At 40.3% G+C, this 16,266-nt stretch overlaps 1 protein-coding gene across 4 annotated transcripts in view; it reads right to left on the reverse strand.

Annotated features, from left to right (window-relative positions):
• The window catches only part of USP13 (ubiquitin specific peptidase 13), a 69,437-nt gene that overhangs the window by 34,374 nt on the left and 18,797 nt on the right, over window positions 1-16,266 (reverse strand). For all 4 annotated transcript variants that reach the window (XR_010611511.1, XR_010611512.1, XM_065674504.1 and 1 more), the window contains exons 4-10: window positions 9,892-10,013; window positions 9,338-9,480; window positions 8,955-9,139; window positions 5,413-5,507; window positions 4,376-4,563; window positions 2,654-2,725; window positions 2,297-2,390 (exon numbers count right to left, since the gene is read on the reverse strand). Coding sequence is in view for 2 of the 4 variants with exons in the window: in XM_065674504.1 (XP_065530576.1) it covers window positions 2,297-2,390; window positions 2,654-2,725; window positions 4,376-4,563; window positions 5,413-5,507; window positions 8,955-9,139; window positions 9,338-9,480; window positions 9,892-10,013 (899 nt within the window). In the remaining 2 variants the exon portion in view is untranslated. The remainder of the gene's footprint in view (window positions 1-2,296; window positions 2,391-2,653; window positions 2,726-4,375; window positions 4,564-5,412; window positions 5,508-8,954; window positions 9,140-9,337; window positions 9,481-9,891; window positions 10,014-16,266) is intronic.

Genomic DNA, 16,266 nt, shown 5'->3' on the forward strand with positions numbered 1-16,266 from the left:
CAACACAAGTATTGTGAAATGCCAGCAGATGGCTACTGCTTCCTGACAGAGTTTTATACCATCTGCAATTAAAAAAACCCTCAGTATCTCATTGCTAGGAGCGGCTGCTGGGCTAAACATGAAGGTGACACTTCATTCAAAGGGTTCACATCCCTGAACTTCAGCACGTTATTCTTCATTCATATCCTGTGTGCATTTAAGAAAGCAGGTAAGTCTGTTGAAATCTACTCCACTATTCCTTAGCCACAGTGATGCATTGATTAAGTTTTAAACCATTTGAAGAAAACAAACAAGATTCATTCATTGTTTCAAAACACTGAATAGCTGCTATACAAAGCAATTACTCAGGATTTCAGATCATGTAAACTACTCTGCACTACATCTGTACCAGATGCTCCATCTTGGTCCAAAATCTGCTTGGTATTCCAATTTCAGAAGGAGGAATTCCTGTATCAGCAACTGGTAGAGGAAAATATCTATTACCATGGGAGCTGACACCAAGCTTCTGTGACAAAAGCGTGCATGATTTCTACTGTGTAAAAAATTAGAACTTGGCATCAGAGATTCTTTCTCCATCAAGATAGCTCTTTCTACAGGTAGCATTTTCAGTACCTGTTATTAGTTGACCTTTTATTTCTAAATATCCTGTCTATGGTGTCTGTGGGTTGGCTCCATATGCTGCTTGGGGTCACAATAACAAGAGGCTTGTAGGGATACAAACATTCTAAGTCCAGTGTTCCCAGTATCACTCTAAACAAGATGCTTCACAGTAGATGGTTTGAGTAACAAAACAAAGCCAAAACATGTTTGCTTGGGTAGATAACATAGTTCCCAATAACTAGTATTTTGCTTAAGACAACTGTTAATTGGATGACTCTAGGGAAAACGAAGGCAATTTCAAAAGCAGTAGAGTTTAAGCAGAACAGCAAAACCTGAGCTGATCTTCTCACTCTCCAAAGGGTGATGTAAGCTTAAACCAACTTACAAAAAGAAGAATTTTTCCATCTCACCACTAAGCTACTGTGATTACTTCACAACATCAAGCAAGAACAAGTAAAAAAATAATCCAGTGAATCAGGCAATGCCCATTAACCTTGTTAATACAAAGAGATCAATAAGACCTTCATCAAAGATCATCCTTACTGCTAAAAGACGAAGAATATGAAGTGGCTTTCTGATGACTACGAGTGAATTTATTCATTGCTGGAGAAGGATAAAAGCACAAACAGATAAAGACATGGGTCCATGGATATTACAATGCCAAGACATGCCTTAATGATTTTTGAAGCCTAAGAGAAACAAACAACTTTCTTGTTGCTGACAGAACACGACAAAAGTAATGTGAAGATTACAGAACAATCAATAATGGAGTTCTCAAAGCTCGATACTAGCTAGATATGGTGAGCTAAGTGTCTGTTTTGCTGCAAAAATTCTTGCAAATTACAGCAAATAAAAGGACAGTCTCCCCCTGGTAACACAATGACAGACATAAATTTCTGTATTGTGTAAACATGAGAGAAAAGGTTATTTCATCCTCCAGCTCTTCTCTTTTCAATCTGGGATGTTCTTGCCCCTCAGTATTCCTTTTTTCTGAAACTGCCTATTCTGAGAAAAGCTGATTCCAATATTTTTTTCTATTGTGAATTATTATAAATCAGGATACATACATTCTTCTCCCCCGGTTGTCTGGCCACAAAAAAAACCCACATGCACTGCTGTTCTCAGTATAGATCACACATGGTACAGACATGCTTCTGAGTGATTTTTGTACCATGAAATAACCTAAATAAAGCCCCAGCGGACAAGACTCTACATGGTCCCTCCTTCATCTACATGAAGGCCTTCAGCACCACTTAATCCTGCGTTACCCATACAGCTTCTCTCCTGTAATCAGGTGGAATTCTGTCAGACATGTCCTGGAAACAACTCTTTAGCTCTTTATAATTCTTTCTGAAATTAAAGAGGGGTTAGAAATTTGCTTCCAAATACACAGGATTCTCTAGACAACTTTTTTGGTTTGTTCCTCAGAGAAGATAAACGTAAGTTGGAAGTTTTATGAACTTTTGCACTCACCACTAGAACAGCAGCATACTTTATTAGCAGAACCAGTGGTTACTTTGATGCTTTGCACAAATAGCCCCTGACTAATATATTCCTGACTGAAATCCTGCACATTCCACCTTGCTAAGCATCTCATGATGGATCCACACATGTTCTTCAATGCCCAGCACCTGTTCCCTTTTCTCAGGATATCACTTTTACCTAGTTACCAGGCTGTACAAACTCAGGCAAATACCTTGTGTTCTTCTTTCATCACCTGCTCAATAAGCTCAGATTTCATGGGTGGCTTAGAGTACTGGCCAGAAAGGAGGCCATGTCCCAGTTTAGCCCTGTAGGGAAAAGAGTGATGGGGTAGAAACAAACGTGAGAAAAAACAAAAAAAGAGAAATTTTATTCCAAGCAGATAAAAGTTTACTGTCTCTGACACCCTGCTGAAAAATCATCACATGCAACTAAGTGGGCAAATCTTCCCATTCTGCCTTGTGCCTTATCTCACTTTCAAGCCCACGCAGAGGTGGTTTTTTGCTCTGTCATTAAATTGTTTAGATTCTATTTAACTTGACCAAGTAAATCACTGAGAAACGTCACTTACATCTGAGTGCTAAAATCTTGCGTTGGATCAAGAGGGGAGTAGTCAAATATTCGTGGAAGGTTTCCTACATACCTGGGCAGCAAGAACAAAGCAGAAACATTTAAATAGTGCAGTTAGATTTACTGAAGAATATCCTAGCAGATCCTCAGCGTGATACATTAGCAGGCTTCCTCTGCGCTAACATGTCAACTTTTGCATCAAAGCACTGACTTAATCTATCCCTGGTGAGTGCTTCTGTCATGGAAAAATAGTAATAAAGAAATTAGGAAACAGACACTCAAGTCTTGCTTAGACGTTTCTAGCTATAAAAGATATGGTGGTTGTGGCCATCTGGAATAGCTGCAGGATGGCGTTACATTCTGATGTCAAAACAGAGCTGGGTTGAGAACCAATGTACTTTTTACTCTTAATCAACATCAGCAAATAAATTGCAAGTTTTTATCAGGAAGAAAACACATAAAAAGAATGTTTCTATTGAGTTTTTTCAGAGAAACAAAAGCTAACTCCTGACAACAAATGCTGAGGTATACATTATTATAACCAGTTTGTTGGACAGTGAGACATTCAGTACTATGCTATCTGACCACTGCTTCCCTTCGGCACAAGAAAAAACAGGGTAGGTAGGTACAGCCATGTTGAAAGAACACATCTCATTTCTGCCTAGTCCCTCTTTTGTCAAAGATCTTCACTACTTGGTTGATAATAAGTGCTCCATGTAACTCCAAGGACCATGCTGTGGGAAAACAATCTCCCTTTAAAGTCCATTTTAATATTTCTTGAAAATGGAGGTAGAAAAACTGGCAGACTATAATCTACAGACTGTACTCCATATGGCTAAAAAAAACCAAAAACCAAACCAAAATAACAAATACACATTTTCTCCCTCTTCTTCTCCAGAAGGCAATTGCTACATGAAAATCTGGGAGGCTTTCCAAAATCTAAAAGCTTTACTCAGGCACACACTCTACTACTGCTGTGGAATGAAAGAGCATTCTGAATTTTATTGCAAACCATAGATGGTCCCTTATAAAAAGGCTGCCCTCCTTGGAGTGATGTGATCAGCTTTGAACAGTCACAAATATTTCATATTCCTCCATTGTGCTTTTGTCCTTTTACTCTTTCAATTATTCAGTGGAAGAATATGCTCACAGTACCCTTTTCATGAAATGAGATATTAGCTTTTTTAATAAGAATATTAACTTTAAAATGCCCTGATAGTTTCCCTCTTTTTAGCCAAACCTGCATATAAAAGGTGCACTGCTTTACATTAGCATGAATCAATATTAGCATGTTTGTGCCAGTACATTTTTTTGCACAAATGACACTGGAGCAATAGAATGATTCTTGCACCTTTAGAGGCATGGGCCACTATAAAAAACCTTAATGTGTTACTGATGATACTGAGATAGAGATCTATACATACATATACGAAAAACAGGGACAGCCTGTGGTTTTCTGGCAGAGCAACCTAATTTACAAGGTGGCATATTATTTCCCACCACTAAAGCTAAGTTAGGAAGTTCTGATTTCAAAGGCAGATTGGGTTTTGTGTTCCAGCCTTTTCCAGAACAGAATACAAGCACTAAATCCTCTAAGAAGCCACTGAACTGACTGAAAGAGACCTGTCTGCAGGTGAGACAAAAATTAAAATACTGTTTTTCTTAGAAAAAGAGACTGAGGAAAGCAGCAGCTGGTGACAAGAACTAGTTTGAAGCTACTTACGCTCGCTGGAACTCTGGGATGCTGAAAATGGCTTGCATGACAGCATTGAGGTAGCAGCTATTTCCCAGGTTCTTCATGCCAGTGTATCCTGGGCCATACATGGGCTTGAGTTTCACACCAGCTTCCTGAATCACTTCCCATTCAGAGACTCTTGGTTTTATATCATTATCTCTTAACCCATTCTCTGTCTGAAAGCAAGAAGATGATTTTTTTTTCTCATCTGCTTAACTTTTGCAAGAATCATGCTGCTGCTATCATCACCAACTTTGAGATCTATACTTTAGAAAAGAAGAGCCGAGCCAACAGGCAAAGAGGTAAATCCTGCACACAGCGGAGGAAATCGGGGTCAGAACACTAGCAGCTTGTTCTGCTAATATACGTCTTAGCTCTTTACCACAGACTACTGCTCTTTGAGTGTTCCTAGCTGTGACCTCAAACCCAGCTGGAAGCTTCACTTCTCCCAGGGCTCTGACCTCATCAAAACACTGCATTATTTCAGGTTTCATATTCCACTTTTAACAAACAGGAATAACTGCTGTAGAAGCTGGTCCCAGCAAACAAACCACACAAAAAGCTGCAGATCCAAGAACTATTCCCGTCTTTCAAATGGGAAAAGCCAGAAATTATGACACTGAAGTTTCTTCCCGTTTACAGCTCAGCTTTCAGATACATCAGTTGTTCACAGCTTGTAGGTATGGATCACTATATTGTCAATTCCTGCTGGCACTACTCCATCACTTCACTAAGAATTTCAGACTGGTCTGAAGAACAGAGATGAAACCTTTACAACAGCTAAGACTAAGTTTTCAATGTTGCTGAGTGAAATAGGTTTTCTGGAAAGACCACTGGATAAGAGTAATGACTCACTCAGACCTCAGAAAATAAAACATGAAGTGTCTGGCTTTACAAAACTAAATACCATCAGAACAGTCTGAAGGATCACACAAATATAAACCACCAGTATCATTCTCCTGTTTCTCTCCCACCCCCAACTAAGACAAGTAAACAGCAAGCTAAACAAAAGACAGATTTCCTACCACTTGCATCTGCAGCATATCAATTCCAAAGTGTGCCAAATGTTTTGCTATATGTGGGTCTAAAACCGGCTCCTCTTCATCAAAGGAATAGACATCTATGAAAGCAGAGAGAAAACAGTGAGTATCAAACGTTATTCCTTCTCTCTGTTTACCAACATTTCATTCTCAGTACAGGACTGCCTATACACATGCCTCATTCATATTCACCAAATTTGGTTCTGAAAAATGCAGAAAAATGCATAGACATCCATATAGCTCAGTAAATATCTTCAATGTTCTCAACACAATCACCTCAACTATTCTCCTCAAAAGAGATTACATGGCTCACAGTATTAAAACGTAAGAACATTTATAGTGATTATAGCATTTCCCCCACAAAAAAATGAGACATTTGTAGGGAAAACAAGAAAAAGGGCACAAGGGTATGCAAAATTCTCAGATACGGGGCCAGCCCACAGTTTGAACACAACAACAAGAGATTCTGAATGTTTGTGGAGCTATTAGATGCAGGCAGACACATCAAAACTATAAGTATACAGGCCCAACTGGCTATGCCAATGGTATTTTAATATCTAGTACAATTTAAGGAATCCATCTATGCCCTTTTCCCAAAGAGATGCAGAGAGAACTGAGAAATTCTGTATTAGAAATAAAGAGGTGTTTTTTGGATTGGACACCACCGGATTGGCCTCTTCCTCTGTAGTGAATGACTACTTCCCTCCTTTGGTCCCTACTCATACCAAAATCCAGAATCCCTCTGCCAGTCTGCCTGTGCTTCTCAGCCACATCTTCATGTCTAGCATTTTCTCACAGTGACCTTCCCCCATATGACCAGATGTAGGCTAACAGAGAAAACTCAGCCAGAAAAAAGATTAAACAAACCCAGAAGAGAGCAGGCACCCACATAACAGCTGTCTGCAGCACAAATATAATTTCTAAAATGTCCTTACCCTGCCCTCTCCTTGCATCTACAGACCCTGGCTCTGATGCTGCCCATCCCCTATGTAAGACATCTAACAAAAAGGCAGCTTCCTTGAAGACTGCTAGCACCAAAGTCACACTAACATGAGGAGCTGAAGGTCAGCCAAGAGCTCAAAGATCTAATACAGCTTTTTAAATTTATCAGCCCTATGAAAAACAAACACTCTCAAACCAAGGAACTGAACTTTTCAGTTGTGCTGCCAGCTGCTGAATAGCCACCAGATTCTCTATTACTGATCCTAATGACCTCTCTGGCATGCCTGTGGCTGTAGCTGCCCATCTGCTGGAATACCACTGTGTGGTAGCAAGCATACCCAGAAGATACAACTGTTCATCCACACACAAGACATCACAACATTCTCATAGTCTTCTGGTGAGGTCACAGTGCAACCAACAGATCACGAAAAGTTCAAACTTAAATGGAGCGAGATTACACATCAGTTGGGTGAATATTTTCGATGTGGAAGGTTTGATTTTGTTTTTCCTCTGCTTTGGCAACTGAAGAGAAAGCAGCCATCTGGGACTACTGACCCAGAGCAGCAAAAATGGAACACAAAAACACATTAACCTTTTGCTCAAGCCCAGCTTGTGTCATATACTTTAGTACTTTCTGCTTTAGTACTTTTCAACTTAAATTCATGTGAGAGAGATATAATTCACTTTAGAAAAATAAAATAAAATAAAAATCAAAGAGCACCAAATCACAAAAAGAGGATGAGATCCCACAAACACAGGCCTGTAACGTTGTTATGTGGACAAATGTAGACAAGGAATGTAGACAAGTTGGTAAATGTGACACACAAAAGCTGCTATCCTTAGAGTGAGAAAGGGGGGAAGGGAGGGAGGGGCACAAAAAGAAAAAAAAAAATCTGAGACAGATAACAGTGTTATTAAAGAGAAAAAATCATTATTGTTCATATAAATATAAGAAAAATTTACAATGCTACCTGTACTTCCTTTTCCTCCACAGCTCAAGATTTACACCTTACTCCAGAAATCTTTCATAATGTATGCATTTCCTACACAAGCAGCTCTCCTCTGCTCCCTCTGTTCACACACAGGAAAAGTGTTAGTGGAATACTGGCACCACCTCTTTCTCCTCTTACTGTTGTGAAAAAGGATTAAGTTATATCAGCAGAGGGACTAAATGCTTATTACTCCTCTACCATAACTTCTTCACCTCCAGCCCAGGGAACCAGAAACCAGACAGACTCGGCATCACAATCATCCATGGAGCCCTCTTTCCTGAACCTCACCTGTCATCCAGCCCTATTGAGAGGTTATGATTAACACGGCAATACACATCAGAGAGAGAATAATTACTGGAAAAGAAACAAGGAGGGTTTGGGCAAGGACATCCTTTCTATAGGGAAACCAAGTAAACACCATCCAGAGGAGCAAAGGTCTGTGGAAAACAGCTGGTACCCCTCTTTTAGAGGAAAGGATGACAGCCTGTCCATTGTTATCCCAAACACATAACCCATTAAAGAGTATTTTATTTTGTAGATGCAGTTGAAATCTACAACTGGGCAAGCCCTTAACACCTTCAATAATTCAGAGATTCGGACGGAAAATATCCAAGACCAGACTCATGCAAGGAAACAATATTCCACCTGGGAGAGAATAGAATGAATTTTGCCCAAGTGTTTCTTAGGCAGCACTGGCTGAATCTGACTAGTCTCTTTTCCCTGACACTGAATAGGAGGAAAAGATGGGAAAAAGATGAAAAGATAAAAAAAAAAAGAAATTCAACTGATGTGTTAAGAAACGGGCTGTTCTTTCACCCACATGGTCATAAGCACTAAACCCAAAATATAATTATGCTACGTGTTCTGCCATTTTTATTTCTCCATGCTGCTACAGCAAAGGAGTGCTTTGCTTATGACTTTTTCAGCTTCATGCATTTACTCCATTCAATCCTCACACACCATAATCCTCCACAGCAACAATGCAGAACATCTGCATATTCTCCCAGTGTGACAAAGATACCTCTATAGCTTTTGCCCCCTCTCAAGATCATGAGACATTTTACAAATGTGCATCACAGCAGCTCCATGAACATGGGTGCTCATTAGACTGAACCAAATGTTACCAAAACAGTAAGGAAAACTAGCACACTTCCCAGTATAAAAACCCCCAACATACATGCTGTTACGAACAGGCTTTTCGAACTTTAAAATAATTTCCCTGTTATTGTTTCTATCTACATAAGATAGAACCATTTGCCCTAGCAAATGTAGAACTGAAAACCACTGTTTCTTTGAATTCTGCTGTCTCAAAATAATACCATTCTTCTTTTACATATCTACTATTATACAAATCCAAAAAACCTATTTACACTAAATATGAAACAGGAGGAGAGCAGATAAAAAACGTAAGGGCTTTCTCCAGATGGAGTGTGTGTTGGTCCCCCCTATCCCAATCAAGATTCACAGACTCACAGGGTTTCCTTTCCATATCACACTCTCAGAAAAATTTATACTAGAAGTACAAACACACTTTGTAATAGATATACACATGCATAAAAGATAGCTCATCTCAGAACCTGCCAGGTGGCTGACCTGCTCCATCAGGAGTGATGGTTCCCAACTTCACTGCTAGGGGATAACCCGTCTCCTTGTAGTGCTCCATTGCGTGCCCATTCCCCCCACTGCCGTCAAAGAACCACTTTCCACAAAGCACAGAACCATCTGTCAAGTTTAGCCACAGATTCTCCCGCAGGTCACATTTTGAGCATTTCCAACCACTGCAAGAGAAAACAGTAAGAAATTACAGAAATAAGTAAGTCAGGAACTAGTCCTGTATTTCCAATAATGGTAGATCAAACCAAGCATGCACACCCAGACCGGAGTCACGCAGAACTGTTGGCTGAGTTGCCGGCTTTAATTCTGTTGCTCTGGACATTATTAGAGAATCTACAATAAACCAACCTTATTACCCTTACCTGGGGGGAATTCTAACACCATTGTCTAACTGTACAAGTGCTTTGGCATGCTTAGATGCCTGCAGTTCTTCTTCCCAGGAGTCAGGGTCCTGCTTCCTGTAGGGTGATTTTGCACTGAGGAGTGCATCACAAGCTATCGTCACCTGGAAGACAAATGTACATCAATCAAAACCTAACATGATTCAGTGACTAGACAGAACTTGGCATTCAGCCCACTACCAACCACTTACAGAACTGGGTATCAGTAACACTATTTATATACTTAAATATGCATGTAATCTTCTGGGTTGCAGTTTAATTTTAGCAGAAAAGTAGACACACGTATTATGTGAGTTTCCCTGGGACAATCTGGCATCATAATAAGCGAAGGAATGCAGCAGGTAAAAATGAAACGCAAGAAACAAAGACAAATCAGTTTTAAAAGTTACTATTACAGCTGATTAAAAAAGATCTTTATGTAAAACCAAGCACCACACATGAGAATACAAAGCACCATCTTGATAAAAACTGAAGCAGAAGACAATTCCTATCACAACTTCCACACACTCACTGACCAGTGCTGGTAACTCTTCTATATTAGGTAATGGGATTTCATAGTGATCAGGAAATAAAACGAGTTTTGCTTCATCTTCATATTCAAAGTCATCACTGTTCGGATCACTGTTTATCTCTAGATCTGGAAAACAAGATGGGGAATGTTAGGAGATTGTCCTGAGATCAAGGTTCCTAAATTGTGGCATGGGTACCATTAGGAAGCATTGCTCGCCTGCCATCAGCCAGCAAGTTGATACTGTCAATAAGCAGTTTCTTCTGGATATAAATGTTTGTGAAATCCTGATCTAAACTGAAATCTGACCATCCTGGAAGAGAATGCTCTGAGGGCAAAGATTTCCATCTTAATCTCACCCCCAATCACAGTTGATTTGGCCTCTCTCCAGCAGTGCTCTGTTGCAGACATCACGTTCTGGGAGGCAGCTAATAAACTACTGCTCATTTTGGACAAAGTCAGGATGTAACACTGTTCATGTCTTTCACTCAGGATCTTGCAATGCTATACAATGTAGAGACCAGGTCACACTACCCATGTCCAAATTGTAGAGCAGGAATAATGCACCTCTGTTTCAGCCCCCCCATATTTTCCAGATGACATGACTGGCTGAAACATGCTATGACTCTCATCCATCTTGAACCTCTGGCCTTTCTGCCCATGAAGATGTCCAAGGCTGGAAGTATTCACACATCTCATTCATACTCTCAAATAGCTACAGCAAGTACAGTTATACCAGCACTATCCCTCTCTTGCAAACTCCACTCTGTAACCAGCGTAAGTGTTTAGAAAACACTTACTAATAAAGCTTTCCTTTGAAGATAAAGTCTTCCATAGTGTTTGTGTATCGTCTTATTCCAGTGTAAGGATGGCTTTTTTGCTTAAAAATGTGCCTTCAGCTAAAACACTCATCCAGAAATAAGTGGACCCAGAGAGAAGCCAGGGGGGTATATAAGTAGCTAAATCACTAGTATTTTTATCTCTAGCTTCATGAAAAACATAATTATCCCACAGTGACAAGACTGAGTTCAAATCTTGCTCAGCTCTTTCCAGGACAACTGAAAAAGTTAAGACCAAACGTGCAAGCTGTCTGACATTTCACAAGATTCAATTGCAAGAGTAGCCTAGGCAAGGATGGAATGTTCTGGATTCTTCTCCCATCAGAGATGCTGGATCGACTGTATTCCAATGTACCAGACAGTCACTGACAGAATAAGGTTCAACCAAGAAAGAAGATACATTAGCAGCAGCTAAAGCTGGCTCTTATTTTCACTCTAAGTACATGCATATGTTTAATGGCTCACACAATACTAAACGAGCATTGGCAGCAACCACTGCACTCAGGGAATGACTGAAATCTCAAATGTATATTTGGCAGAGAGGTGAGAATGGCAGAAGCCAGATTCAGAAAACTAAACGCTCTGTTTACCCAGTGGACAGTAACAGCCTGAAATCCTAAGTGATAAAACAAGTATCAAAAGATATTTTAACCTGACCTGGAAAGATCACTTCTTGAGAACAGCATAATCCAGTTTCCATTCAATTCTTGGCTCACCTGCTCACTGGCCAGTCCTGAAGGGTGGCAACCCCCACTGTCAGAGACTTCCAAGCAGCATGACCTCTTTCTCAGCAGTAACAAACAAAAGCCCCTTCTTATCAGCTGAATATAGACACAAAAGCAAAGACTTCTTCTTATACTGAATGACATTTATAAAGAAAATATTAATCTGTTACTAATTCCCCAAATCACATTATTTTCAGAAGGATCCCTTCCATTACTGCAGCGTAAGAGATAACCAATGACCTCACTTTACTCTGGGCTTCTTTCCCATCTTGTATTACAATCCTGCGTTTTAACAAAGGAATGAATCTCAACAGACATGGTCTGTAACAGCAAGCTTTTTCACTCTCTGAAGCAAAGAAATGTAGTATCTCCATGCTGACACAAGCAATGGATCAGAGATGTAATGCCCTGAAATGTGATGGTGACCAGGACAGCGAAACCAGAAGCACTGACCATCTCCTAAATATGACAGAGGTTCCTCAGAAATTATGAAAACTCCGTGTATCTTCAGCCGGCTGTAAAGACAGCAAATGCCTCTTCTAGGGCCTGCAGTCAACACACCTCGCTCAGCCACCAGAGGGAACCTAAGGACAGCTCACATCAACTGCTGTTATCTGTAGATATGTGTGAGATGGGCTGGTATTTTCATTTCCTTACGACACTGACATTAAGCTTATGGTATTTAAGATTCGCTGTATAGAAACAGCAATGATACAGTTCCCTGGATTCAAAATTCAGACACACTTCAGCTCATGTCACAAGCCAGACAACAGCCAGATAGTAGTAACTTTACTGCTGCTGACCTGACCTGCATTTGAACCAGTGATCCAGGGATAAAAGGCTGAATACCCTATTAGCAATCATCCACTGCCACCTAAGGACATCACACACTTAGAAGCATCAGCCTTTTGTGTCCAGTGGGTAGAGAAGGAAAGCTCCTTTTCACCTCTGTGGGTCTCATACCATTCACATTACCAGAAAAGCAGAAAACCATGTCCTGTCGGCATGGCATTCTGGATATCCAACACACTGATATGGCAGCATCATACTTCTATTTTTAAGAAGGATACATGCAACTTCATAACAGGAATAAAAAGAGGATTTCCTGGCTATTCAAATCACTTTCGAAGGTGACCATGTAAAGCTGGTAGACTTCTACTTCACACTCCTACTCTGGCAATTATCACTCTGAAGACAGTTTCTCAGGATTCAGATCCAGTACATAAGAGTGGAAAGGACTTCTAAGGTCACTGACTGAAATCCCTTGCTACAGCAGATGACCATATAAACCTATCTCTTCTGTTGACTGTCAGACAGGCCCCTTAATGATGTCTACCAGAAAACCCCCAAATCGCTACTCATCCTTTTATACCTTGGTTTGTATGTGCTGAGAGCCATATTTGCAAAGTTCAGTAAGAAGTTCTACCTGCATTATATTTTCCATGCCTGTGCAAGAGCCAACATGGCTAAGAAAGCATGAGCATAGATACAATAGAAACAGACAATTATTACTTTAGAAGGCAACAGAGCCACACTAAATGTGGGTAGAGGTTGACCCTGTCCAGCAGGGACAATATGCAGTCTGTAGGCAGCTTAGAACTTAGATTTTAATACTAGAGCAGAATTTCAGAGAGGAGTAAGAGTAACTGCATGAAAGGAGAAGGGGGAAATAGACTTCCAAATGCAGCATTATTTGACTAAAAATTCCTGTAGTACTAAAGGCACTGACAAATATGAACCTTCAAGTACTATACTTCAGACAAGAAGAACTTCTGAGGAAAAAAAAAGGCTTTATTCAGTTCCAAGACTGAGGCACAAGACAACCAACCAGTCTAATCTTTTTAAAGAGCTGACAACTTGATGGGGAATGCCCATATGACATTGTGGACCAACAGCTTTACGGTGTCTCCTCAGGGCCCCAGTTAAACTCTGTGGTCACTAAAACAGTGTCCATAGGTCATAAGTGTGGTGCTGGGAGGCCAGGACGACAGGCAAAGCAAAATAACAGGCATTACAACAGAGGCTCGACTGACATTATTTTGGGCAAGTAGTCAGTAGAGTAAATTTACTGCAGCTCATAGGCATCACTTTAGTGACGGTGAGAAACTCACTGCTGCTGAACTGACTGAAAACAGCAGCTGGAAGTGGAAGACACTACTGTAAACCAATCCACTGGAGGGGAAGAAAAGGAGTGGAGGTGCTCAGATCAGATTTAGACAGGTTACCAACAGATTGCACTAATAATAGTGGCATAAGGAGACTCCAGCCAGGACCCCCAAACAGGATTTCCTGTGCATACGGATGTAACCATGCCATATGAACAGGAACACAAACACAAAAACTGGATGATAATGTTAACTCGTAAGTCTACAACTAATTTTGAAACCCCAGAAAGACATCTTAGGAATCTGGGCTTGACCCTGCTCTCTCACTGAAAAGCAATAGACAAACTTGTATTGACTTGGAAGTGGACGACTGAGTCTTTAAATCAAAATATCTCTTCCTGAAGCCTCTAAATAATAATGAATTGCGGCAACAGCACTTTGCAAAATAAGGGCTATTCAATTCATTTGTCTTCAGGCGTATCTAAAACACCGACCTCACCAGATGAGCTATTAAAAAAAACAAAACAAAAACAAACGAACAAACAAACCTCATTAGTAATGACAGTCTCCTTTGTGGCAAAAGGAAAAGCAAAACTTTGTACTAAGATCATTTAGATAATTCGCTACCTGTAAAATAACATTAAAATTGCTTGGTATGGTCTAATCGGTTCCACTGCTACTGCTGGTGAGTTCGCACAACTTTACTGCACTAACATTTAAAAATATTGCCAGAACACACTCAAATCCTCCTAAATCAAGCTTTCCACTCATAGATACATACTCTAAGTACTTACTTAAATAAATATAAACTTTAACTACTGTTAGCAAAAAGTCCTCTTCCAAACCTTACCAAACAGAAGTGTCCATACTGAAAATAGGGTTCTGTTACTCCCTGCTACGAGATCTAGGACAGTTAAGTGAAGCTGTGGTGAAATGCAGCATGGCCACTCTTATGAATGGCCTTTACAGTTAGAAACAGTAGTCATAACTACATTCACTGCCACAGGCAGGCAGATGCCACCCAGGAAAAGCCCAACAAGTTTACATGTTCCGCAGAAACTCTAAGTGGAAGTTTTGTCTTCCTTTCCAAGGCCTTCTCTGAGACCAGCTGTGTGTCATGGATACGGCTCCTCACTGAGACTCCTCTCACCAGCAATTACCATCTTCACAGATCTGCTGACAGAGCTGTTCATCTGAGAACTTCAAAACACTTTTAATTGACTGTCTGAGTTAGCCCTGACTTTGCTCTGAACAGAGCGCACACAACTTGCTGCACTGGCAGATCCTGCTGCGGTAACTGATCTGGAAGAGGATGTCTATGGACAAGTTTTACGACAGCCCCTCTGTCAGCTCTGTTTAGCCTAGAGTCCAGACTTTGGCAGGGACCAACAGAATGCAGTGATTCCTCCTGCAAGATATACCTCCACCCTTCCAGATAACTATCTAGGGAGTTTTGTTTGCTGGGGCGGTGAGGAGTGTGCTTGCCTGGTTGGTTTTGAGAGACAGGGGAGATACTGCATGCAGCTGTGGTTTCTCTATTTGAAAAGAGAGGTTCACTTCATATTTACAAAGCAAAGTAATAGAGAACAAAATATAAAATGCTGCTCTACTCCTGATGCTTTACTTAACTCTCCCTGCTGCTGACAACTGAGCTGACATTTTCAGAGAACCATTCACATCATCTCTCTCAGAACTACCTTTCTGAACAGCTATAGCTAATTTAGACATCACTATGTACACACAGTTGAAGCACTTCTCGTCTTCTTTGCATTTCCCAACATTTACTTCATCTATAGTTTAGTTACTAGCACATTTAAGAATTACTTTAAGATTTTAAATCAACCACCAAACTCTATTTCCTCATTTTCCAATATCTTCCCAAACCATTTATGATGGCATTAATTCATCAGAATTAGAACATTATGAAGGACTCTGCTAATAACTCTACTGTAAGAACTGGGCCTCCAATCTTCTTAACACAAGGATCTTCCCCCTTATTCTACTACCCCTTTTGACCAGGGTCTCATAAGGAAGATCACAGTACATCCTGTTAACCAAATTGCTCTTATTCACATAATCACCAAACACGTAGGGAGACTACTACACACAGTCACAGAATATTCTTAGGCCCAGAACCACAACTTCACTTAGGAAAATCCATAATGGTTCTTATCTGTTACAGCATATTCACACAACTTTCCCTCAGTTCTCATCCATTTGTTTCCTTCCAGACGTGCAAATATGAAAATCAAATTTACTGATGGTACTTTTCCTTGTCCCATCATGTCCTTTTTTTTTTTTTTTTAGTTTTCCCCCTATACCTGGTATCACATTTACCACACTGTGGCTGATTTAAACAAGAGGGTGCATAGCAAAGACAACAGTGCAGCTGGTTCTTATCTGAGAGCCTTCTGAAGTCACGGGGAGCTACGATCTTGTCCAATCAATTAATTTCACAGACTGGATCTAAAACCTTTTTGTGGGAAAGCCGCACATATTGACAAGCATAAGGTATCTTCAATCTTGCTAGCCTAGCTAACAATGCAGTAAGGATACTATTCCATGCATCATGACGCAGTCTGCCCTAAATACCACCCCAAATCCCCTGAAGCTTGCACATCTGAGCTGAAGTAACCATATCTACACTGCCTAGCAACACCTAAATAACCTAAAGGCAGCTCATCCATTTCAATGCACAATGTTTTATTAGTTT

This window comes from Lathamus discolor, chromosome 3 (assembly GCF_037157495.1).
Source record: "Lathamus discolor isolate bLatDis1 chromosome 3, bLatDis1.hap1, whole genome shotgun sequence".
NCBI lineage: Eukaryota > Metazoa > Chordata > Aves > Psittaciformes > Psittacidae > Lathamus > Lathamus discolor.